The 27,308-nt window shown below is 40.3% G+C and overlaps 2 protein-coding genes across 2 annotated transcripts in view; one reads left to right on the forward strand and one right to left on the reverse strand.

The window, feature by feature from the left end:
* Spag6 (sperm associated antigen 6) overlaps positions 1–27,308 on the reverse strand; it is a 104,949-nt gene that overhangs the window by 71,015 nt on the left and 6,626 nt on the right. The gene's annotated exons all lie outside the window — the stretch shown is intronic.
* On the forward strand, positions 14,931–15,456 carry LOC101606223 (S-phase kinase-associated protein 1-like). The gene has a single exon (XM_045135329.1). It carries the CDS (start codon positions 14,931–14,933, stop codon positions 15,420–15,422), a length of 492 nt encoding a protein of 163 aa, XP_044991264.1. The 3' UTR covers positions 15,423–15,456.

Raw genomic sequence — 27,308 nt, forward strand, 5'->3', positions numbered from 1 at the left:
CTGGGATGAACTTCCACACAGTTTATGGGAGAAAGGGATTTATTTCAAGCTTTAAGATCCAGGGTCAAGTTTCTATCAGTGGTGGAAGCTGCATCCATACAGCCAAGCATAGAAAACTATCACCATCTGGCAAGCATCAAAAGCAACAAACTCAAAAGCAAACAGCAGGGACCCTCCATCACTCAGACCTCTCTGCATACCTCAGTTCCACCACCACCAAACGAATGTACCATAGGGCTACACCCCAGGATCCACCTACAGTGACTTCCCCTTGTGGCAGTTTGATTCAGGTGTCCCTATAAATTTAGGTGTTCTGAATGCTAAGTTCCCAGATCATGGAGATTTAGGAATTAATGCCTCCCAGAGAGAGTGTATTGTTGGGGTGGACTTATGGGTATTATAGCCAGTGTCCCCTTGCCAGTATTTAGTGCACTCTCCTGTCCCTGTTGTCCACCTAATGTTGGACAGGGGGTGATGTCCACCCTCTGCTCATGCCATCATTTTCCCTGCCATCATGGAGCTTCCTCTCGAGCCTGTAAGCCAAAATAAACCTCTTTTTCCCACAAGCTGCTCTTGGTTGGGTGATTTCTATCAGCAATGCAATCCTGACTGCAACAGTAAAGTGGTACCGAGGAGTGGGGTTGCTGCTAGACACCTGATTATGTGGCTTTGGCTTTTTGGAGCTTATTTTCAAGAGGAATATGGAAGGATTTGAAACCTTTGCCTAAGAGATGGCTTACAGTGCTTTAAGTACAGTTTGATGAACTATTCTGGTCAAGGTTGAAAGACCTGAATGCAGTAAGAACTGTGGACTGTGAGGTTGGGCTTATGAAGGTGAGAAAGACCTTTGCTTGGACTGGGCTAACAGTTTGTATGAGAAGTTTGCTGTTATGCCCATGTCCTGAGAACTTGTACAGGGTTGCTTTGTGTATACATGAGCTGGTGTGAGCAGGGGGATATGGCATAGGAAAAAAAAATATTTGGGTGAACTGCTGCCCATTCAGCTGCAATTGAGATTACAACCTTTGAGACTGGGCCAGCTGACCTGCATTGGGGCAACAGGAAGAATGTAGAGTTTTGAAGGGGTCTGAGTGATCAAGAAGTGTCCTATTCTTCAACGTATGCTTTTACCCATGACCCCTCCCCCCAGATTAACAAACTGGCATCCTACCTGGTATTGTAGAGTATAAGAAATGCAGGAAAGAGAGGGTCACTGAGTTCACAGTGTGGTGTTCTGCTTTGGAAATGGCCATGGGCAGTGTGAAGCAGGTTTTCTGGTTGCCTGCATGGAGACCCCATGGGGCAATAAGGATGAACCCTGGATTGCAATGGAGACCCAGTGGAGATGCCAGGACCATGAGATGGCTGCCAAGGAAAGATACTGGCCCCAGATGAAGATTTCCAGGACTGTGAGTAGCCTACCTAGAGGGGTGGAATTGGAATTCCAGAGATTTGTTGGTGGTTTAGAATTATCGGACTTGGAGATTTGTCACTGACTGGAGTTGTTGGACATGGAGTTACAGAGTTTGATGTTTGCCCTGTTTAATTCTTGTATTGGTTGAATATTTATTTGCTATGCACAATATCACCTTTTGCAGTGTGAATGTTTATTCTGTGCCATTATGTGTTGTTTGAGGTTATTTTTTGGTATTATGGCTCAGTTAAAAGACCTTAGATTATGGGGATATATGAGCATCATTGGAATTGATAGCAAATAAGGAAACTCTTAAAGTTGGACTAAATGCAATACATTTCACATCATGTAGATTATCAGTTTATGGGGCCAGGGATGGAATGTGGTAGTTTAATCCAGGTGTCCCCCATAAATTTAAGTGTTCTGAATGCTAGGATATCAGCTCATACAAATTTGGGGATAAATGCTTCCTAAAAGCAACTTATTATTGGAGCAGGCTTATGAGTATTATAGCCAGTGTACTCTTGCCAGTGTTTGGCACACTCTCCTGTCCCTGTTGTCCACCTAATATTGGCCAGGGGATGATATCCACCCTCTTCTCGTGCCATCATTTTCCCTGCCATCATGGAACTTCCCCTTAAGCTTGTAAGCCAAAATAAACCTCTTTTTTCAACAAGCTGCTCTTGGTTGGGTGATTTCTATCAGCAATGCGAAACTAACTATAACACCCCTCTAGCTAGGAGACTATAGATCCAAGTTTCAAGCTTTATTAAGACACCTACGTACTTTGGTTCCTCTTCAGATTGAATAAATCTTTTGCCTTTTACTAAAAAAAAAGAACAAAAAACCTGAGAACGGTACCCCCTTGTCCCCGCACAAAAGCTGCCCTGCTCCCCTCCCCCACATGAAAGCTACTCTGCTCCTCCCTCCCACCCAAGGCATGAAAGCCACGCCGCTCCCCTTCAGCCCCCACGTGAAAACTGCCCTACTCCCCTACCCCTCACGACCACAGTCCCACTCTCCCTGCCCCTACACTGTGATGGGAAGACCACAGCACAAAAGAAATAATGTGAAAAATCAAATACAAGTAAATCCATTAAGAGCACCCAGTCCTACAATGGATGTCTCTAATCAAAATATAGAAGAGACATTAGGATCAGAACCCCAAAATGAAGTTATGAGTAACGCAAGCTAATAGCAGAACTTGCAGAAAAGCAACAAAGGGCCAATAATTGTGTGGATATTGTCACCACTAGACTAGACCTAATAGATAAGAAAATGGAAGGGCTCCAAAGACAGTTAAAGGATATGAAGGAGAGAGAGGGAAAAAAAAGAACCTCAAAAATCAGCTGGCTAAGCTAAATAAAGACATAAAGAAATGCAAAGATGAATTCCAAGAAGCATCCAGAAAATCAGAAAATGATGTGAACAGGGAACTTGACAGAGAGATGGAAACTATACATAGAAAAGTAGTAGAAAATGTAAACCTAATTGAACAAGCCCAAAATACTTTAGAAGCTCTCAAGAAAAAGAGTCAGCCATATGGAGGATGGAAACTCAGATCTGGTTTTTATGTTTAACCTTGTTTATGTGGTGTATTACATTGACAGATTTCCGTATGTCGAACCACCCCTGTGTTTCGGGGATGAATCCCACTTGGTCAAGGTGGATAATGCTTTTTATGTGTTGTTGGATTCGGTTTGTGAAGACTTTGTTCAGGATCTTTGCATCTAAGTTCATCAGGGAAATAGGCCGGTAGTTTTCTTTTCTTGTGGCATCTCTGCCTGGTTTTGGAATTAGGAGTTGGGTAGCTTTCCTTGTTCTTCAATTGTGTGACACAGTTTGAGGAAGATTGGTTTGAGATCTTCCATGAAGGTTTGATAGAATTCAGCTGGGAAGCCATCTGGTCCTGGACTCTTCTTTTTGGGGAGGTTTTTTTTATTACTTTTTCAATCTCCATGAGTGTGATGGGTTCATTGAGGTGATTAATCTGCTCTGAATTTATTAGCTTTGATAGATAATATGTATCCAGGAATTTATCCATCTCCTCCACGTTATCCAATTTTGTGGAATAGAGGTTTTTGAAATATGTCCTGATGATTCTCCCAATTTCACTTATGTCTGTTGTGATTTCTCCTTTTTCATTTTCTTAATTTGAAGCTTCTCCTTTTTTTGCTTGACCAAATTGGCAAAGGGCTTGTCAATCTTGTGCATTTTTTCAAAGAACCAGCTCTTTGTTTTGTCAAGTGTGTTAATTGTTTCCTTGGTTTCCAATTCATTAATTTCTGCTCTGATTTTAATTATTTCTTTCCTTCTGGAGCTCTTTGGGTTGGATTTTTCTTGTTTTTCCAGTGCCTTTAGGTGGATGGTTAGGTAAAACCACATGATCATTTCGATAGATGCAGAGAAGGCCTTTGACAAGATACAACATCACTTCATGATCAAAACATTGGAGAGAATTGGCATGGCTGGTTCATATCTTAACATAATCAAGGCAATATACAAAGCTCTAAAGGCCCAAATAATACTTAATGGAGAAAGACTGGAGGAATTCCCATTAAGATCAGGAACAAGACAGGATTGTCCACTCTCACCTCTGCTTTTCAATGTAGTACTAGAAGTCAAAGCTCAAGCAATTAGACAGGAGAAGGAAATAAAAGGGATACAATTTGGAAAGGAAGAAGTTAAGTTATCTCTATTCACTGATGACATGATTATATATGTAAGAGACCCAAGAGATTCCATCCCAAAACTCCTGAAGGTGATTAATTCCTATAGCAAAGTAGTAGGATACAAAATCAATGCACATAAATCAGTAGCCTTTCTGTATGCAAATGACAAAGATACAGAGAAAGAAATAAGAGACATAGTCCCATTTTCAATAGCAGCAACAACAACAACCAAAAAAAACCTCAGAATAACATTAACCAAGGAAGTGAAAGATCTCTATAATGAAAACATAAAAACACTCAAAAAAGAAACTGAGGAGGACTTGAGAAAATGGAAAGACCTCCCATGTTCCTGGATAGGCAGAATCAACATTGTGAAGATGACAATCCTACCAAAGGCAATATACAGATTTAATGCAATTCCAATTAAAATCCCTACAGTGTTCTTCACAGAGATAGCAAAAATGATCTCAAATTTCATATGGAAAGGCAGAAGGCCTCGCATATCCAAACATATCCTCAGAAAAAGAAATACCTTTGGAGGCATTACCATACCTGATCTAAAGCTATATTACAAAGCCATAGTAATAAAAACAGCATGGTACTGGCATAAAAACAGGAGTATAGACCAATGCAATAGACCGGAGGACCCAGACTTTGGGTCAAATAACCACAGCTACTTGATATTTGACACAGGCCCTAACAATACAGGCTGAAAAAAAAGACAGCATCTTCAACAAATGGTGCTGGACAAACTGGATAACCATATACAGGAAACTGAAACTTGATCCACACATTTTGCCATGCACAATAATCAAGAAGACTGAAAACTCGGTTACTACTAGAAGAAAATATAGGAAGAACTTTCCATGATATAGGAATGGGAAAAGACTTCCTGAACAAAACCCCAACAGCACAGGATCTTAAACAATCATGCAACCAATGGGATCACATGAAGCTGAAGACTTTCTTCACCAACAAACATACAATAAGCAGAACCAATAGTTAAGGCACTGGCCTACAAAGACTAACCACCCAGGTTTGATTTTCCAGTACACATAAAGCCAGATGTACATAGTGGCACATGCATCTGGAGTGTTTACAGTAGCTACAGGCTCTGGTGCACCCATCTCTGTCTCTCTCTGCTTGCAAAAATAAACTAATTAATTAATTAAATAAATAAAATAAAATAAATAAATAAACTTTTTAAATCCTCTGAGTCTATAGGGAGCATACCACTCTCAGGTTTGGAAATTTTTCAGTTTATAACTTTCAAAACTATTTTAGTTATTTATGAGAGAAAGAGAGAGAGAGAGAAAAAGTGATTATGAGCATGTCAGGGCCTCCTGCCATTGCAAATGAACTCCAGATGCATGTGCCACCTTGTATGCTTGACTTTACATGAGATCTGGGGAACTGAACCAGGACAGGCAGGCTTTTCAAGCAAGTGCCTGTAACCAGTGAGCAATCTCTCCAGCCCTTAAAAGTAAAGTATTCTACCCTCCAAAATTGTATTCCACCAGTCCAAAGAGTTTTCTTCTTTATGTGTCTTCTCTATTTTTCTACTACATATGGCTCATATGTAAGGTTATATAATGTAAGGATAAAAAAATGACTCATAATTCTTTTCCTTCTTTTTTATGTCCAAAATCAGAGTTAAGCTTCTATGTCAAGGCTTCTGCCCTTCTTACAATTTCCTGTACTCCTTAGTTTAGATAGTAGCACAATGTAATTTTTGAAAAAATTTTAAAAATCTTTAAACATATAAAAGTAAAAAAGTCAGTTTGAGATACCTTAGTTTGAATAAACTTACTCAATAAATGACCTTGAGAAGTCATTTTTATTGAAAAATAAATTTTCAAAAATATTGCCCCAAATATCTAGCTAAATTGCTATTCAAGTGTTTCCTAATTACCCATTCTCAAGTGCTTCTCATTCCATAAAGAGCATGCTCTTGCCTCTTAGACCAATTGAAATGTAGACTGTTATTCCAATGATAAATTTGGGGTTTGGAAATATAATTCAGTGGTAGAACACTTGCCTACCATGTCTATGAGCCTGGGTTTCAGCCTTACAACCACAAAAATATATAAATTTGTTCTAAAAATATAGAGAAGGTACAAGAGGTACTGTATAAAAGAGAAGTAAATGAAGAAGGAAAAACAGAAACAGAGAAAAGAAAGAAGAAAAAAGTGATATATCAAGAAAAAGCAACAATATTTTTGTTGCCAAACTGTCCACATGAAAAGCAAAAATCCATAAATTACAGATACCTGTGCTCTTACCCTTCATTGGAGTATTTTTTCTTTTACAGAAAACAGTGAAAACCAGGAAGAAATAAAATACATCAACATAACAAGAAAACATAGCTGACTCACTTAATGTCCCTAGTCCACTTGGATTTGATTCTTGTGCATGGAGAAAGAAAAGGATCTATTTTCATCCTTCTACATGTAGATATCCAGTTTTCCCAGCACCACTTGTGGAAGAGGCTATCTTTTCTCCAATGAATATTTTTGGCATGTTTGTGAAAAATCAGATGGCTGTAGCTGCTTGGATTAACATCTGGATCAGCTATTCTGTTCCATTGATCCATATGTCTGTCTTTGTGCCAATACCATGCTATTTGTGTAACTATGGCTTTGTAACATAGCTTAAAATCAGGTATGGTGATGCCACCTGGCTTATTTTTGTTGCTCAAAATTGTTTTGGCTATTTGGGTATTTTTGTGCTTCCAAATGAATTTTAGGATTTTTTTTTTCTATTTCTGTGAAGCATGCCATTGGAATTTCAATGGGGATTGCATTAAATGTGTAGATTGCTTTTGGTAAGATTGACAGTTTCGCAATATTGATTCTTCCAATCCAAGAACATGGGATGTCTTTCCATTTCCTTATGTCTTGTAATTTCTCACTTGAGTGTTTTAAAGTTCTCATTGCAGAGATCTTTCACTTCCTTGGTTGTTTATTCCAAGTTACTTTGTTTTTTTTTAATGCAACTGTGAATGCAAGAGAGTCCCTCATTTCATCCTCTGCATGTTTGTTGTTAGTATATAGGAAAGCTGCTGATTTCTGTGCGTTTATTTTGTATCTTGCTATGTTGCTTAAAGTGTTTATCAGCACTAACAGTTTGCTGGTAGAGTCTTTGGGGTCCTTTATGTATAGAATCATATCATCTGCAAATAATGAAAATTTGATCTCTCCCTTTCCCATGAGTATCCCTTTTATGAGTGTCTCTTGCCTTGTTGCCATAGCTAAGACTTCCAATACTATATTAAATAAAAGTGAGGACAGTGGACACTCTTGTCTTATTCCTGAATTTAGAGGAAAAGCTTCAAATTTTTCCCCATTTAGTATTGTGTTGGCAGTAGGTTTGTCAGACCCCTTTTATTATGTTGAGATATGTTCCTTCTATTCCCAGTTTCAGTAATACTTTTACCATGAAGGGATATTGTATTTTGTTGAATGTCTTTTCTACATCTATTGAGATGATCATGTGATTTTTGTCCTTCAGACCATTTATATGATGTATTACCTTTATCAATTTGTGTATGTTAAACCATCCCCACATCTCTGGGATAAAACCAACTTGGTCGGGGTGAATAATCTTTCTGATAAATTCTTGTATTCTGTTTGTCGATATTTTGTTCAGAAATTTTGCATCTATGTTCACGAGGGAGATTGGTCTGTAATTTTCTTTTTCTATTCTATCTTTGTCTGGTTTTTGTATCAGGGTGATACGAGCTGATGAGCCACCTCTTGCATATCAGTCAGGGTCTGGGGAAACCACAGAGGAATTGGCAAGTTAAGCAAGAGCACTGCTTTCATGGAAAGCCTGACAACCTGTGCCAAGGAGATGATGATAGATACTGGGGACATTCAAAATGTATCAAAGCAGAAATCCAGAATTTGATGAGAGCTTACCAGTAAAGTAGACTCATAATATGCCTGCCAAAGCTCAGGGAACATTGTGGAAGAAGGGGTGTAAAGATTGTAAGAGCCACAGTGTATGGAGTATCCAAAAGCATTGCCCCCACCCTTATAATGACTGACTGATGCTCTCATAACTTATAACCCCATGGTGAATACCAGCAATGCCTCTGAGGAGGGTCCTCATTGAAAGGGGGTCAGGGAGGAGAATGAGACCAATACATGATTTTTTCATACAATGAAGTTGAATAGTTGCTATGATGTCTGATAAGCAAGGTTTCTAATGAGGAGTTAATGATGTCACTGGTGTCTTCTCTAGAGGTCCTAATGTGTACTAACAATATAGCCAATATTAAAAGTAAAAGTTTGGGCTGGAAAGATCACTTAGTAGTTAAGACACTTGCCTGCAAGGCCAAAGGACCTAGGTTTTATTCCCCAGGACCCATGTAAGCCAGATGCACAAAATGGTGCATGTATCTGGAGTTTGTTTGCAGCGGCTAAGGTCCTGATATGCCCAATCTCTCTCTCTCTCTTAAATAAATAAATAAAAATATTTTACAAGTAAAAATTTAGGGCTGAGGGTGTGGCTCCATGGTTCAGTGTTTGCCTAGCATGCAAAAGGTTCTAGGTTCACTCATCAAGACAGCAAAATAAAATAATTCACATAATGTACTCTAATATATAAAAATATTCTGTCCATATAAACAGAGGAAATGGCACAAATATATTTTTGAATTTTACCAATACCAGTTTATAGCTTTATGTTCCTTTTCTGTTTTTCCTGTATGCCATGGTGCAAACATGGCTTCTAATGTTTGCATTGTAATCTAGTTATAAGAGAACAAATAACCTTACTGAAACATTCATTCATTCAAAAAATCTCATCAGGTGTCAGGCATGGTGGTGCATATCTTTAATCCCGGCACTTGGGAGGCAGAGGTAGGAGAATCACCTTGAGTTACAGGCCACCCGAAGACTACATAGTGAATAACAGGTCAGCCTGGGCTAGAGTGAAACCCTACTTTAAAGAAAGAAAGAGAGAGGGAGGGAGGAAAAAAAAAAGAGAAGAGAAGAAAAAGTAAAGAAAAAGAAAAAATCTCATCAGTGTGGTTAGGAAACCACAAATGGTTAGAAAGAATACAGACAGTTCAGAGTATATGCATCCAGAAACCAGTTGGTTTCAGGTCTTAAATATTGCCCACAGGCTCATATGTTTGGACATTTGTTCCCCAGATGGTGGCAGTTTGGGGTAGTTATAAAACCTTTTAGGACATGGAGTCTAGTTGGCAGACAAAGGCCCCTAGGGGTGGGTGGTCGTTTGAAGGTTATACCTGCCTCTAGTTCCAATATAGCTCTCTATGTCCTGTCTTCAAGATGTGAAGACCCACTGCCACAGGCTCACACCCTCTGGGGTAGAACCATTCCTGCCTCTATGCCTTCCCACCACAATGTATCCTATAAACTATGAGCCAGGATAACCCTCTCCTCAAGCTGCTTCTGTCAGGTATTTTGTTGAAATAACAAGAACTGAATACCCTATTAATCTAGTGGGGATTATATAATAATCACAATTCTTTGATTTTATTAAAATTTATTATAATTATGTTAAAAACACAATTGTTGTAGTCAGGTTCACATTGCTGGCAGAAAGAACTTGACCAAGAGAAGCTTTTGGGAAAAAAGGGTTTATTTTGGCTGATAGACTTCAGTGGAAGCTCCATGATGACAGGGGAAAATGATGGCATGAGCAGAGGGTGGACATCACATCCTCACTAACATCAGGTAGACAATATCAGCAGGAGTGTGTGCCAAACACTGGTAAGGGGAAACTAGCTATAATACCCATAAGTCCACCTCCAACAACATACTATCTCCAGGAGGTGTTAATTCCCAAAGCTCCATCAGCTAGGAGCCTATATTCAGAACATCTAAGTTTATGGGGGACACCTGAATCAAACCGCCACAGATGTTTTCTGCCAGCAATGTGAAGTGATTTCTGCCAGCAATGTGAACCTGACTACAACAGTATTGTTGGTAGCAAAGAGTAGTATCATTTGCTGCTAGACACCTGATTGTATAGCTTTGGCCTTTGGGAACTGATTTTCAAGAGGAATATGGAAGGATTTGAAACATTGGCCCAAGAGACACCTTGCAGTGCTGTAAGTACAGCTTGATGGACTATTCTGGTCAGAGTTGAAAGACCTGAATACAGTAAGAACTATGGACTGTGAAGATTTGCTTATGAGGGTGAGAAAGACCTTTGCCTGGACTGAGCTAGAAGCAGTTTGTGTGATAGGCTTGCTTTTCTGGCTGTGTCCTGACAAGTTGTGCAGGGTTGCATTGCTTATAAATGAACTAGTATGAGCACTAGTATATGGCACAGAAATGAATTTTGGGGCTGAAACTTCTACCCATTTAGCTGCAATTATATGAAATTACAACCTTTGAGATTGGGCCAGATGACCAGCACTGGGGCAACAGGAAAAATGTAGACTCTTTTGAAGGGGCCTTAATGCTCAAGGAATGTCCTATTCTTCAAACTCTGCTTTATTCTCCCCTGTATTAACAAAGTGGCACCCTACCTGGCATTATGGAGTATAAGAAATGCAGGAAAGAGAGGGTCATTGAGTTTGCAACACAGTCTTGTGTTCTGGAAATGGCCATGGGCATTGTGAAGCAGGTTTGCTGGATGCCTGCATGGAGACCCAACAGAGCTGTGAGGATGAACCGTGGGTTGCAGTGGAGACTCAGTGGAGATGCCAGGACCACGAGATGACTGCCAAGGAGAGCTGTCATCCCCAGATGAAGTTTTCCAGGATTGTGAGTAGCCTAGCTGGAAGGCTGGTTAGAATTATTGGACTTGGAGATTTGTCACTGACTAGAGTTGTTGGACTTGGAGCTACACAGTTTGATGTTGCCTTGGTTGTTTTAAATCTTGTATTGGTTGAATGTTTCTTTGCTATCTATGCCCAATGCCATCTTTTGCAGTGTGAATGTTTATTCTTTGCCATTATGGGTCTTTTGGGGATTTTTTGGTATTATGGTTCAATTAAAAGTCCTTGAATGGGCTGGAGAGATGGCTTAGTGGTTAAGCACTTGCCTGTGAAGCCTAAGGACCCTGGTTCAAGGCTCGATTCCCCAGGACCCATGTTAGCCAGATGCACAAGGGGGTGCATGCATCTGGAGTTCGTTTGCAGTGGCTGGAGGCCCTGGCACACCCCTTGTTTCTCTCTCTCTCTCCCTCTGTGCCTCTTTCTCTCTCTGTCTGTCACTCTCAAATAAATAAATAAATGTTTAAAAAAAGTCCTTGGATTATAGGGATGTTTGAACATCATTAGGATTGATTTAAAAATATGGGGACTTTTAAAGTTGGGCTGAATGCATTGCATTTTACATCATGGGTGGTTATCAGTTTATGGGGGCCCAGGGTAGAATGTGGTGGTTTGATTCAAGCATCCCCCATAAACTTAGGTGTTCTGAATGCTAAGTTCCCAGATAATGGAGATTTGAGAATTAATGCCTCCTGGAGGCAGTGTATTGTTGGGGGCAGACTTATGAGTATTATAGCCAGCGTCCCCTTGCCAGTGTTTGGCACACTCTCCTGTTGCTATTGTCCACCTTATGTTGGCCAAGGGGTGATGTCCACCCTCTGCTCATGCCATCATTTTCTCCTGCCATCACAGAGCTTCCCTTTGAGTCTGTAGGCTAAAGTAACCCCTTTGTTCCCACGAGCTGCTCTTGGTTCAGTGATTTATGCCAGCAATATGAACCTGACTGCAACAACACTTGACCAAGAGCAGCTTGTGGGAAAAACAGAGAGATTTATTTTCGCTTACAGACTTGAAGGCTCCATGAAGGCAGGGGAAAATGATGGCATGAGCAGAGGGTGGGCACCACCCCCTGGCCAACATGAGGTAGACAATAGCAACCGGAGAGTGTGCCAAACGCTGGCAAGAGGACACTGGGTATAACACCCATAAGCCCACCCTCAACATTACACTGCCTCCAGGAAGCGTTAATTCCCAAAACTCCATCAGCTGGGAACCTAGCATTCAGAACACCTAAATTTACGGGAGACACCTGAATCAAACCACCACAACAACATAGGCCATACTGCTTTAATGCATGCCAATGGTATATAGAATCATAAGGAAGAAAATGCCAAATATTCCCAATAACAATATTCTCATTTTAAGTATGAAATTTATATACATATTACATCAACTTGCTGTTTTATAAGGATATTCAACATTACCTAAGGATGCAGTTCAGGGAGAGTATTAGCCTGGCATGCACAAAGTCCTGGGTTCAACCCCCACAATCACATAAACTGGATGCAATGGCACACCATGTAATCTCAGCACTCAGAAAGTGAAGGCAGGAGTTCAAAGTCATCTTCAGCTACACAGTGAGTTCTAGCCCTGCTTAGAACATGTGAGGCCCTGTCTCAAAAAAAGAATTAGCATCTCAACTATCTTTGTTTAAGAGTATTGCCAATTATAGCCTTCTCGTCTGTGTAATATATCCTAATAAATTTTAAATATTTGTAATAAGTGTTTTAAATATTTTTACAAGTCTTCAGACTGTGCCTTTGGTCTGTTTATATCATAACAAACATTTTTAGCTAGGTGAGGATACTCACTTAGAGTTCCAGCTACCTGTAAGGCTGAGGAAAACTGCTTGTGCCTTGGAGTCCCAGGCTAGCTGCAAGTTCGAGGCCAGTCTGGGCTACATAGCAAGACCATGTCTCAAAAAAAGTGGTGCACGCCTTTAATACCAGCACCCGGAGGCAGAGGTAGAAGAATCGCTGTGAGTTCAAAGATACCCTGAGACTACATAGCTTGGGCTAGAAGAAGACCATGCCTTGAAAAACCAATAATAGGGCTGGAGAGATGGCGCAGCGGTTAAGCACTTGCCTGTGAAGCCTAAGGACCCCGGTTCAAGGCTCGGTTCCCCAGGTCCCACGTTAGCCAGATGCACAAGGGGGCGCACGCATCTGGAGTTCGTTTGTAGAGGCTGGAAGCCCTGGCGCGCCCATTCTCTCTCTCTCTCCCTCTATCTGTCTTTCTTTCTGTGTCTGTCGCTCTCAAATAAATAAATAAAATTTTAAAAAAATATTTTAAAAACCAATAATAATAATACCAATAATAATACATTTAAAAGGAAGAGGAGGAGTGATAGCTCAGTTGGTAAAGTGCTTTCTTTGCAAGCATGAGAATCTGAGTTATATTCCTAGAACCCATGTAAAAAAAGTTCTGGCATGGTGATACACACTTGTAATCTCAGCACTGGAGAGAGACAGGTGCATCCCTGGGGCTTGCTAGACAACCAGTCTAACATACTTGGTTAGTTCTAGGCTAGTGAGAGACCCTGTCTGAAAAAAAGTAAAATTTAAAAAGGTGGTGGATTAAAAAAAAGAAGAAGAGGGGCTGGAGAGATGGCTTAGCGGTTAAGTGCTTGCCTGTGAAGCCTAAGGACCCTGGTTCGAGGCTCGGTTCCCCAGGTCCCACGTTAGCCAGATGCACAAGGGGGCGCACGCGTCTGGAGTTCGTTTGCAGTGGCTGGAGGCCCTGGCGCGCCCATTCTCTCTCTCTCCCTCTATCTGTCTTTCTCTCTGTATCTGTCAAAATTTAAAAAAAAAAAAAAAGAAGAAGAAGAAGAAGAAAGAAAGAAAAGGTGGAGGAAGCCTGAGGAACAACTCCCCAGGTTATCCTTTGGCCTTTACCCACACATGTGCATATTCAACCCACATGTGTGCATCTGAATACACACACATAAAGAAGGACAGAGAGGAGGGGAGAAAAAGGAGAGCTTCTTGTGGCCAGATTATCCATTGATAGCTGTGTTTAATTTTATTTATTACTATTTAACTATTTCATGTTTATACTTTAGTGTTATAAAGTACATTTTATGATATTGTGCAGCTATCGCTGCTCTTTCTTTCTAGACCTTTTGCATCAATCCTAACTCTATACTCTACAGAGCAGTAAGTTCCCTTTCCACTCCCCCTGCCCTGATAACCTCTAGTCTACTTTCTGTCTGTATAATTTGCCTGTGCAAGTATTTCACTTGGAATTATTCTGTATGTGACTTTTTTTTGTCTGACTTTTTTCATAGCCTCAGGATATAACTGCCTGATCAAATTCTGTTTAGTATTTCAAGGAATTCTCATGCTGTTTTCTAATTTGCAAAGGCATTTCACCAGCAAAGCACAAATGTTTCTTTCAATTTCTCCACATTCTCACATCATCATCAACATTATTTAGATTCATCCTAATGAGTGTTCAGTGGTATCTTATTATGGCTTCTCAATTTAATTTTATTTATATCTGTGTTTTGGGTGCTAATTATCAAACCCAGAGTCTTGTATGTGGTAGGCAAGCACTCCACTACTGAGCTATATCCCCAGCCACTCCCCCCTTTTTTAAATAAGAGATCTCCAAATGTTGCTCAGGTTTGCCGGTTTGCCTTGAACTCATGATCCATCTGCCTCAGCCTCCTAAATAGCTGTGACTATAAGCACACATGCAGCTGACATAGTTTTGATTTACATTTTTCTGCTTTAAAATGCAAATTTAGGGCTGGAGATGGCTTAACAGTTAAGGTGCTTGCCTATGAAGCCAAAGGACCCAGGTTCAATTCCTCAGGACCCATATAAGACAGATGCACAAGGTGGCAAATGCATCTAGAGTTCTTTTACAGTGGCTGAAGGTCCTGGTGCACCCATTCTCTCTTTCTCTCTCTAGCTCTCTGTCATATGAATAAAATAAAATTTTTAAATAATGCAAATTTGTCTTTTACTCAGGTAAAACATACAAATTATAAAATCTAGGGCCTTGTCATCTGTCTTTTTCTCCTGTGTGCAGACGCCTTACTGTGCCTCGTTGGCCTCTGGCTTGTGGTGCTGACCCCAACACGATGCCTTCAATTAAGTTGCAAAGTTCTGATAGAGAGATATTTGAAGTTGATGTAGAAATTGCCAAGCAGTCTGTGACCATCAAAACCATGTTGGAAGATTTGGGAATGGATGATGAAGGAGATGATGACCCAGTCCCCCTACCAAATGTTAATGCAGCAATACTAAAAAAGGTCAGTCAGTGGTGCACCCACCATAAGGAAGACCCTCCTCCTCCTGAGGATGACGAGAACAAAGAGAAGCGGACTGATGATATCCCTGTGTGGGACCAAGAATTCCTGAAAGTTGACCAAGGAACACTTTTTGAACTTATTCTGGCTGCAAACTACTTAGACATCAAAGGTTTGCTGGATGTTACATGCAAGACTATTGCTAATATGATTAAGGGGAAGACTCCTGAGGAGATCCACAAAACCTTCAATATCAAATATGACTTTACCGAAGAGGCGGTGGCCCAGGTGAGCAAAGAGAACCAGTGTTGTGAAGAGAAATAAAAGGTTGTGCCTGACACTGTAACACTATAAGGATTGTTCCCAATACTAGTTGCACTGCTCTGTTTATGATGCTAATATTAGACAAACAGTAGGGAAATGCAGCAGCAAATCAACTGTATTAGCATAACAGTGTCCTCCTTGCATGTGTAGTCTGAGTACAGATTCCAAGTTAAAGGCGGAGTTCCTTCAAGTGTGAGTGGAAGTTGTCTTTCTTTACTCTCAATAAAACTGAGCTATGGGTTCTCTGGAGAGAGTGGCATCTTGGGCTTTTTCTGTCTCCTATAAAGCGGTTTCTGCCTGGTTTACTGTCCAGTTAACTTCAGTGAACTTTTCAGAGTTGCCATTGTAAATAAAACAACTTATGAGAGGGGTTTTGTAATAGAAAAACTATGATCTTTATTTAAGAGTTGGAAACTGGAAGCAGGCAACTTGAAGTTAATGCTCTGACTGGAGTTGTTAGGATGTGTTCAGCCTCCTGAGCCAAGCAGAGCACTGCTCTTGATTAGCTCGTGTGTAGCTGGGTTCTCCTCATTAAACCTGAGGACTGGGGTTTGGTTTTTCTTTCCTTAATATTTTTTGGGGGATGGATTTTTTTAAAAATTTTTAATCACAGCTTTGAATATGTTGCCTAGAGACTTAGTTATTACCCAGTTTGTGGTTTTGTGGGGAAATGTAACTAGACAATTTGTTAGTTTTCAATTAAAAAAAACACAATAAAAATAAAATAAAATAAAATCTATTCTATTGTACAATTTAGTGTCATTTAATTCTAATCTAACTCTATGTGGCTGTTAATTATGAAATTGCTATTACAGTTCATTTGAGTGTTTTTTTTTTCTTTAATTACAAAGAGAGAGAGGGAGAAGGAGAGAGAATTGGCACACTGGAGTCTCTAGCCACTGAAGGCAAACTCCAGACACATGTGCTACCTTGTGCATCTGACTTACGTGGGTACTAGGGAATTGAACCTGGGTCCTTGAGCTTTGCATCTTAGCCATTCCTCCCACCCTCATTCAAGTTTTGAATATAGCAAAAGATCCACTTTCGGACCATTTGACTCAGGTTCTTACAAGTATAATGAGAATATGATTAAAACCCACCAAGGCTCAGGGAGTTTTGTGGAAGAGGGAATGGAAAGATTGTAAGAGTCACAGGTTGGGATGACATGCCCATAGGCACTGCCTCTCCCCAATAACTGGCTGCTGCTCTTACAATGCATAACCCACAACCCCACAGGGAATACCAGCAACCCTACTGAGGAGGCCTCCCCTACAAAATAGGGACAGGGAGGAGGGAAAAGTTGGTAACAATATATGATGTATCCATACAAAACATGTTGTTAATAATAATAAACATTAAAAATAAATTACTTAATTTTAAAAACCATCATACACATCAAACAGAAGACTAGTGGAAAGGAGAAAGGATTCAGCGGATTGGGGGTAGGGGTGAGAGAAAAGGGAAGGTGGTGGGTGGGAATTATGATCATGGTATATTGTCTACATTTATGGAGGTCATCAATAACAAGTTTTTAAAAATCATCATGCTTTAGAATAGGAATCCTTCTTGCTTGCTACCTGACTCTTACATTGGGAGGGAACACAGTGAGGTACTTAAAAGCAGGACTCTACAGGGAGACTGTTTAGATGTGGGCGCTACCATTAATTACCTACCTGGGAAACCTGGACAAAGTTACTTAGTATCTGTTTGGCTGTTTTCTCATAGGTAAAATGGTGACAAGGACAAGTAAAGTTGTGGGAATAGTTGAAATTTGTGAAGTGCTAAGAAGACTACTTGGGACAAAGTAAGTATCACCAAATTCTTGACAAAAACCATCAAGTACTTACCAAAGAAATCAGTCTGCATATTTTATTAGTGAATAACCCATTAATATATTCCATTGTGATTAAATATTTAAGGTCCCATGATCCCATGGATTGTGCCTTTTAAAAATATTTTTTCTTATTTGAGAGAGAGAAGGAAAATGGGAAGGAGAGAGAGAAAGACAGAACGGGTATGCTAGGGGCTCAAGCACGCAAGTGAACTCCAGATACATGTACTACTTGTGTACCTGGCTTTACGTGGGGGATCGAAAGCAGGCCATTAGGATTTGCAGGCAAGTGCATTAGCCACTTAGCAATCTCTCTAGCCAAATTGAGCCTTTTTTAACCATACATTTTAGAATTACTATGGTAAGATTTATTGGCTTTAATGTCTTTTTTTTTCTTTTGTTTTGTTTGAGATAAGATCTTGTTATAAAGCCCAGAATGGGCCCAAATTCATGATCCTCCAGTGTCTACCTCCCCAGTGCTGGGATTATAGGTGTGTGCCACCATACCCAGCTGAAATAAGTAATTCATTTGAGAAATATCTGTGAAAAATTATCAGTGTACTAGAAATAATTGTCCTGTCCTCAAGGAGTTTATACAGATAATCCCAACACATCATGTGTGCTACTAGACCAGACGGTACTCATCACATGTGCAACAAAGCATGCTGTGAAGGACATGGAAAGGTAACCCAGGAAACATGAAAACTTGTATCTGAGGGTCTCAGGCACACAACATGCTCAAAGCATTAGAGTACAAAGGCTGGAGAATGCTCTGGCTGGAAAGAACCAGATTGTTGAAGCTTAAAAGCAAAAAGAGTTTGATGCATCTAAAAGTCCTGAGAATTCAAGGTAACTACAATGCAAGAAGGTAGGCAACAGGCTGGAGAAAAAGATCTACATGATAAACAAGGAGAGAGGAAGGGGCAAGGGATACACAAAACAAAAGTCAGAATGAACAAACACTATAGAAGCTAACTTCTTCATTGGCCAATTAAAACATTTAACTTCTTTAAAAGAGAGAACTAGTTTGCTGGGGTGGAGAAAGCTTTACCCTGAATCTGTAGATTGCTACAGGTAAACCCCAGTGCCTGAGATGGGCCACATCCTCTTCCCACAGAGAGCTGTTCTTAGGCCAAAACAGTACAGGCCATTGACAAAGCCCTAGGTTACCCTCCAGAACTAGATAGTATGACTCTAATACTAAAGATACCACAGGCTAAAGACACAAGACATTGAGAAGTCAAGCTTTAACTAAGATGGAAACCATCTACTTGCAGGCTAGCTGACATAGTGCTAGGATCATCTATGGTCTGAAAAGTAGTTGATCCTGCAAGCAAAAAAATCAACCTGGGCTTGAGAAATGGCTAGCAGTTAAGGCATTTGCCTGCAAAGCCAAAGGACCTTGGTTCAATTCCCCAGGACCCATGTAAAATAGATGCGCATGGGGGCACATGTGTCTAGAGTGTGTCTGCAGTGGCTGGAGGCCCTGGTGCGCTCTCGCTCCCCCCCCTCAAATAAATAAATAAAAATAAGCTTAAAAAAATCAACCAGCCCACAGCTACAATAGTGACACCTAAGTTATAGAGGTAATCACTTGCTCTGATTGGATATAAGGCCTACCCAGTGGAAGGGGATTCATGCCTGGCACCGAGCCAAAACCCTATACCTTAGAAGATCATAGACCCCAGAGGGAAACCTCCACTACCCTCTCACTAAACAGAGATTTTATGCCTATCAAACAGACTTATAAATGTGCATGTTTAAACCCTTTATAATGCTGTTCTCACTTTTGGTTGGAGAATGTTTTTACAGATGGCAGTGAATAATGTGGAATCCCAAGACTCATCAAAATGACATAAAAAAGAGAAAGCTGAGTGCCTAGCAATGGATGAGTCATCTATCACACTAGGACCCAAGGAACACTGCAGAGGAGATGGCATATTAAATATGAGTGCTATTGTAACTGCTAACCAGAGAACCTTCTCTGTGGAGATGCCAGTAGACACTGAGGAGACTCAAAGTTCCTCAAAGAGAAAAATAAGAGGCTGTCCAGATCTCAGCACTAAAGGAGATTCCTCATGCTCTCCAAGGCTCTGTTAACAGTGGGAAAGAAGGAGGAGAGTGTGGGAACCACAGGATGGGAAGGTGCACTGTGGGACACTATCCTCCCCACCTGAACCAGCTGGTGTGTTTGTGACCCACAGTAATTGCTGATACAACCTGCAAGACCCGCACTGTTCTGAGCCCATAATCATTTTCACATGGAGGATGGAAGAGGACAAATGGAATGAGGCAACAAAATAGAGGAAGGACTACCATGAAAGAGGAGAGTCCTTAGTGGAATGGGAGCAGGGGATTGGAGACAAAAAGAGGCTAATGGGATAGAAACATAATCAAATTATAGTATGTTCATATAAGGTTCCCAATTTTAAAAATTAAGGAAGCTGGGCGTGGTGGCACCAGCCTTTAATCCCAGCACTCAGGAGGCAGAGGTAGGAGGATCGTCAAGAGTTCAAGGCCACCCTGAGACTACATAGTGAATTCCAGGTCAGCCTGAGCTAGAGTGAGACCCTACCTCAAAAAAAAAAAAAAAAAGTCTCAAACCATAACAAAAGAAAGTTCTGAAGTGTTCAGCAGACTATTTTAAGTATTTTGAACTTTACTGAGCATTAATGCAGAAACACTATCAAGTTTTCAGTCTGTAAAGAAGTATCACTCTTTGGAATGGGGAAGATGGCAAAGTACAGCAGGGAGGGAGGACCATCAAGGAGAAAGCCATGTGAGGAGCACAGCCAGGATTGAGACTACGCAGAAAGAAAAGGTGAATTGCCTAAGGGGATATTTATAAGACTGAATCTGTAAAGTTGCCATGTTTTTGGCCAGGACAAGGGATGCATGACTATTGCAGATTGAGGAACTCAATAAATTCACACTGACCTGAAATATGAGATGGTGGAAGGATGGTGTGGGATGAGATAAAGCTAGTAAAGTTGATTGTGACTAGTTCAAATTTGACTGCAAGACAAGTTAAGATTCTGATTACCTTTACGCTAAGCTGAATAGTAAGTCATTTTACTGTTTGCCCAACTTACTCTCTGGAAGTGAGTAAGTAAAATGAAGATTTTTAGTAGTTCCCACGCCCATCATGTATGGCTATGCAGACTGTGCTGTGCACAAGTCCAAAGGATGCCATTTACTTGGATCATGCTGTAAATGGAACCCCTGAGAAGTGGTCAGATATGAAGAAAAGCACAGCAGCCATCCCGGACATGCCGTGTCATCTGCTTCTCCAGTTTGTTTTATAGGGTAAATATGTGATCTTCTCCGTAAATAGCCATCTATAGAGGAGAGCATATGTATGTCTTAAGCTTCTTTTCTATTCCTCAGATTACTTAGCATAGTTCTGTATATTCAGCTAACCCTATTTAAACATGGATATCTATCCCAGAAACTACTATCTACTTGGGTTTTCTGATTATAAGCATTATTCTATTATAATAAAATTATGATCATATATCAGCCTTATTTTCATATGTTGCAAAGTAAATTTCTCTGAATTGAAATACTTCTGCCTGAAAGAAGGAGGGAGTTCAGGAGACTCAGCTCAAGTCTGGGAAAGCTGAAATTTGAAAGGTCACAGGACCTCTCTGCAAGATTATAGGAGAGGTAAACAACTGTTGAGTGGCAGACTCTGACTACTGTTGTGTAGCAATTAAAACATTCCTTCCTGGGGGGGGGGGAGGCGGGTGGGAGGAAGGAAGCTGAGGATAATCACCCTAAAATACATTAAGGTTAAACAACTGCTTGGAAAGAGACTCCCATCTACCCAGCTGCCCGTAAGTCCTGAGTGTACCGGAGACTCCCACCAGCAGACCGGCCTGCAGGTTGTGCTGTGCGTGCCAGAGAAACAGCTTTCCTGAGTTGTTGCCTATGCGGGGTGGGCTCTGCACCGATGCAGCTGACTTTGAGTCACCCTTGCTCCTCACCCTGCTCTGCAGAGTGTCCCTGACAAACTCACTGGCTCACCAAAAGTGGTTTTGTGCGTCATCTGAGTCCTACCTGGGATGATCAGAGGTGTTCATGCCTCCCCAGGGAAAAAGTTTTATACAACATCATAGATTTTTTTAATCTTTTTTTAGTAATGTGCCTACAATTTATGTAAACTAGCTTCTCAACACTAACTAATGTATAACATGTTCTCATTTCCTTCACTGATTTTGTAATGAAAAGTATTTGTGCTCCTTTTTTTAAAAAACTCTAATGCATATGATCAAGATTTGCTTTCTTTTTTTGTAGCCTTTATACTTATTTTTCTCTGACTACTATTCCTGCCTTTGAGTATTACATCATAAATTTTGATCTAATGCCTATTTGTCTTGTAAAATATTTGATTGCTATAACTACAAAGTCAATTATTACATAAGATATTCCTCACAACACAGAGTCTTATAATTTAAAGGGTCTGAATGAGTCACAAAAGGTATCCGGTTTTGAGCCGGGCATGGAGGCACATGCCTTTAATCCCAGCACTTGGAAGGCAGAGGTAGCAGGATCACCATGAGTTTGAGGCCACCCTGAGACTACATGGTGAATTCCAGGTCAGCCTGGGCTAGAGCAAGACCCTACCTCAAAAAAAAAAAAAAAAAAAAAAAAAAGTATTCTGTTTTTACATCAAATTCAAAAGTAATGGCAGGGCTGGAGAGACAGCTCAGCACTTAAGGCTCTTGCCTGCAAAGCCTAATGACCCAGGTTTAATTCCTCAGTACCATGTAAAGCCAGATGCACAAGGTGGTCTGGAATTCATTTTCAGCAGCTCTCTCTCTCTCTCTTTTTCTCTCTCTCCTCCTTCCCTCTCTCTCTCCCTTTTTCTCTTTCAAAAAAATGAATAAATATATAAAATTTTTAAAAGAGTGGAGAAAAAATTTTAAGTAATGGTAAATAATTCAAGAAACTTATGAGCAAGAATTATCTATTTTCTCTCTAATATTTATTCTCCCTGTCATACCTTCTGAGTTGTTTGGTGTTTCAATGATGACTTGGCTGTGAAGAGAAATGCCACTTGATATATCACTGCTGAGTATGGAGGGAACAAGAGAATACAGAAACCACTGATTTACTGGCCTTCTAACAACTCTTCTGAGAGGCAAAGGTGTATGTTACTCATTTATTTATTTAGTTGACAGACATTAATGAAGTCTTGCCCATGTGTCAGGTGCTTCCCTAAGAAACTAGCAAATATCAACCTACTTAATCTTCATTTCATTCCTGTGAGGTAGATACTCTTTAGTGCCAGCCTATGTTGTCTGTTTCCTCTGCTGCCAATTATAGCTCACTGGTTGATGTGCCAGGTGTAAACTGCACACCAAAGGATTCAATCTGTGGAATCCATATAATTCTACCACTAGTATTGCTGTAGCTGTTTACTACTACTATTCATTTTTCTGGTACAACTATCTCATTCTTAACTAGATCAATACTGCTACCATTTATCTGTGGGACTTTATACTGAGTGGGAATGCAGAGAACATAATTTCATGGGCTGGAGAGATGGCTTAATGGTTAAGGCGTTGGCCTACAAAGCCAAAGGATCATGGTTCAACTCTCCAGGACCCATGTGAGCCAGATGCACAAGGGAGCACATGCATCTGGGGTTCATCTGCAGTGGCTAGAGGCCCTGGAGCACCCATTCTCTCTCACACTCTTTCTCTCTCAAATAAATAAATAAAATATATATATTTTTAAAAGCCATTTCATGGCTGAGGGTACAGCTTAGAAATATAACTTGTCATAACCACATAGAAAAGGTTACTTCAAGCCAGCATGGTGGCACACACCTTTAATTCCAGCACTCTGGAGGCAGAGGTAGAAAGATTGTCATGAGTTTGAGGCAACCCTGAGACTACAAAGTGAATTCCAGGTCAGCCTGAACTAGAGTGAGATCCCACCTTGAAAAACCAAAAAAAAAGTTATTTCGGGGCTGGAGAGATGGCTTAGTGTGGTTAAGGTGCTTGTCTGCAAAGCCTAAGAATGCTTGTTCAAATCTTCAGGTCCCACATATAGCTACAAAAGTGATGTAGGCATGCAATGTCGCACATGCACACAAGGGGGAGCATGCCCCTGGAGTTCATTTGCAGCAACTGAAAGGCCCTAGCAGCCCCCATTCTTTCTCTTCTCTCTCTCTGTTTCTCTCAAAACAGATACTTCAAATGAAATATGCATTATATTAGACAGAATTATTGGAACATGTTTATAATTAAATGGCTCTTTACATAGTTTTAAAATGAACATGCAAGTCCCACATGATTAAGCCTTTCTTTCCAGCCAAGAACCGCTCACTAAGTGCAGCTCTCTGTAACCAGGATGCTCACTGCAGTTACTATGTCCTACGTAGGTACATATCTCAGACACATATCAGCCTCTGTGTTGTTACATAGAGTCTCCATTCCCTATGCTTTCAGTATCTTTTATTACTAAATGGTGCTGATGTGTCCAAGCAACCAGAAGCCTGGGAGTCAGTCACCTCAAACAAACTCATCTTCTCACCTGACCCTGCCCCCTTCTAAGTCACTACATCCTGCAGACTTCACTCCTGTAATAGCTCTATTCAACATGGCTGTTATAGCAAGAATGGACACTCATCTTCCTAATTCCATTTTAACCCCCACCACACTCCTAAAATCATCTTTCTAAAGCAAAAAATAAGACTAATAATTCCTGTAACTACAACCAGCCATCGTTACAGTAAAAATCCACATTTCATGACTGGGCCTGGTTTCCTCTCCCTTGACCTAGCACCTGTGCACCAGCCACACTGACACACTGGCCTTTGAATTCACGACCACCTTTTTCTTGCTTTTGTGTCTTTACAGGTTGTGTATTGTCTAAATGCAGCTGCATCCAGGCATGATAGTACATGACTTTAATCTCAGCACTAGGGAGGCAGAGAGGTAGGAGGATCACTGTGAGTTTGAGGCTAGGCAGAGACATCATAGGGAATTCCAGGTCAACCTGGGCTACAGCAAGACTCTACCTCAAAATACATACATACATACATACATACATACATACATACATACATACATACCTGGGTGTGGTGGCACATGCCTTTAATCCCAGCACTTGGAAGGCAGACATAGGAGGATCACTGTGAGTTCAAGGCCAGCCCAAGACTATATAGTGAAAACCAGGTCAGCCTGGGCTACAGCAAGACCCTACCTCAAAAATAAATAAATAAATAAATAAATAAATAAATAAATAAATAAATAAATAAAATGCAGCTATATGTACCTAATTCCCAGAAAATTCAGCAGGGATTACACCTCCACCAGATGTGTTACTTCAATAACAACCCTCATTCCCAAATCTTGATTTTAGGTACCCTTTGAATAAATAGTGACATTATACAGTAACATATAGATACATACTGTATACATATGCATATATATATATATATATATATACACACACACACACACACGCACACATACATACACACATATACATTAGCAAATAAACCATTTGATGGCAGGAACTATTCTTTTTAGGTCTGCATGATCTTCACATAAGCCTAGTATCTATCTGGCACTTGTGCACGCAATAAATGTTCACTGCATGAAGAGTGAACCAACTGTGAAAAGTGTGCAATTTTCTCTCCTTTCAGATAGATTTTAGTTAAAAACAAAATAGATAAAACTATGTTTTCAGTTATTTTCTTTTTAGGTACAAGATGTCAAATATGAGAACAGGACTACTACCCTAAGTTCATAAACCCTTAAGGAACTTATATTGGTCATTTAAATTGTCCCCTCACCTGAAATCAGCTCACAAGGACATAATTCTATCTTAACCTGAACATCATGTAAAAAACTCTGAATGTCTTATCTTTTCTTCTACAAGATATACCCATTCTACTCTTCTGTTGCATCTTTGCCGATGAAAACTTCTAGCAAAGGGGCAATACAGTTAGCAAAAGGACAGGTCCAAAAGGATTAGCTGCTGCAACGAGCTTCATAGGTAATATCTGAAGAGGAAATATTTGTAAGGCAATTAATTTAAAAATATGTCTAAGGCTTGGAGTGTATGTAACTCAGTAGCAGAACATGAGGCCTAAGATCAATGCCTAGCATCACACACATGTGTTTGCACATGCACACACCCATCTATCTACAGTTAGAATCTTTTCTACTTTACACATATTTTACCTACTCTAATTTTTTTACTCTATATGTATATATGTTAGAATAATCTTACTTTTAAAAATGTGTATATATGATACATCCCATGTTTAGCATGACAGAACCTGGGTTCAATTCTCAGCACACTCAAAAAAGATATGATAAAAACATATTAATAGGTATATATTGGGCTGGAGAGATGGCTTAGCGGTTAAGCGCTTGCCTATGAAGCCTAAGGACCCCGGTTCGAGGCTCGGTTCTCCAGGTCCCACGTTAGCCAGATGCACCAGGGGGCGCACGCGTCTGGAGTTCGTTTGCAGTGGCTGGAAGCCCTGGCGCGCCCATTCTCTCTCTCTCCCTCTATCTGTCTTTCTTTCTGTCTGTCACTCTCAAATAAATAAATTTTAAAAAATGAACAAAAAAACTTATTAATAGGTATATATTTGGGAAGGGAATGAACTGTACAGAAAATAACAAGATAAGGATATTACTTGCAATTAAGGTCTAACCATGAGTTTCCTGGTAGCAAAAGAAAAGGGAAAGGGGACTGGAGAGATGGCTTAGCCGTTAAGGTGCTTGCCTGCAAATCCTAAGGACCCAGGTTCAATTCCCCAGTGCCTACATAAACCAGATGCACAAGGTGGTGCATGCATCTAGAGTCTGTTTGCAGTGACTAGAGGTCCTGGCGCACCCATTCTCCCTCCCTGTCTCTCCTGCTTCTTTCTCTCTCAAATAAAAAAAAAAAAATTTTAAACAATGGAAGAGAGAAGATTTTTAAAAATAAAAAGAAGGAGCCAGACGTGGTGGCTCACACCTTTAATTCCAGCACTTGGGAGGCAGAGGTAGGAGGATCATCGTGAGTTCAAGGCCACCCTGAGACTACATAGTGAATTCCAAGTCAGCCTGAGCTACAGTGAGACACTACCTCGAAAACCACAAAAGTAAATAAATAAAAAGAAGGAACAGGACTGGAGAGATGGCTCATTGGTTAAGGCACTTACTTGCTGGTAAAGCCTAATGACCCAGGTTTGATTCCCAGTACCCAAATAAAATCAGATGCACATGGTGGCACATGTGTTTGGAGATTTTTTACAGTGGCTAGAGGCACTTGGTTACTTTGTTTCTTTCTCTCTCTCTCTCCTCTCTCTCTTGCTGTCTCTCTCTCTCAAATAAATAATATTAAAATATAAGGAACAGGGCTGGAGATAGGGCATAGCAGTTAAAGTGCTTGCCTGCAAAGTCTACGGACCCATATTCAACTCTCCAGATGCCACATAAGGCAGACACACAAAGACAAGCACAAGATCGCACATGCCCACTAGGTGGTGCAAACATCTGGAGCTTGATTATAGTGGCTGAGGCCCTGGTGCTCCAATTTTCACTCTGCTTTTCTATCTCTCTAAAAAACAAAAAGATAAAAAATAGAAGAAAAAGGTTGATAGTGGCACATGCCTTTAATCCCAGGAGGCAGGGGTAGGAGGATCTCTGTGTGTTCTAGTATAGCCTGGGACTACAGAGTGAGTTCCAGGTCAGCCTGAGTTAGAATTAGGCTCTACTTCAAAAAAAAAAAAAAAAAAAAACTAAAAGAAAAAAAAGGAGCATTTTTTACCTGAAATTTTGCATATAGCTGCTAGCTTGACACAATATAGACACGTGTATCTTCCTAGAAAATTTTCTTGACAAAATGGGCAATGTCTTCACTGGAAGACTAAAACAAGCTGTTGAAAAAGCTGTCTTTTAAAATGTATTATAGCATATCATATTGTAATTTAGACAGAGCCTCAACTATCTCAGGTTGGCCTTGAATGCACTATATAGCTAAGGATGACTTTGAACTTCTGATTCTCTTGCCTACACCGTGTCTGTTTATGTGGTGCTGAG

This window comes from Jaculus jaculus, chromosome 15 (assembly GCF_020740685.1).
Source record: "Jaculus jaculus isolate mJacJac1 chromosome 15, mJacJac1.mat.Y.cur, whole genome shotgun sequence".
NCBI classification, from domain to species: domain Eukaryota; kingdom Metazoa; phylum Chordata; class Mammalia; order Rodentia; family Dipodidae; genus Jaculus; species Jaculus jaculus.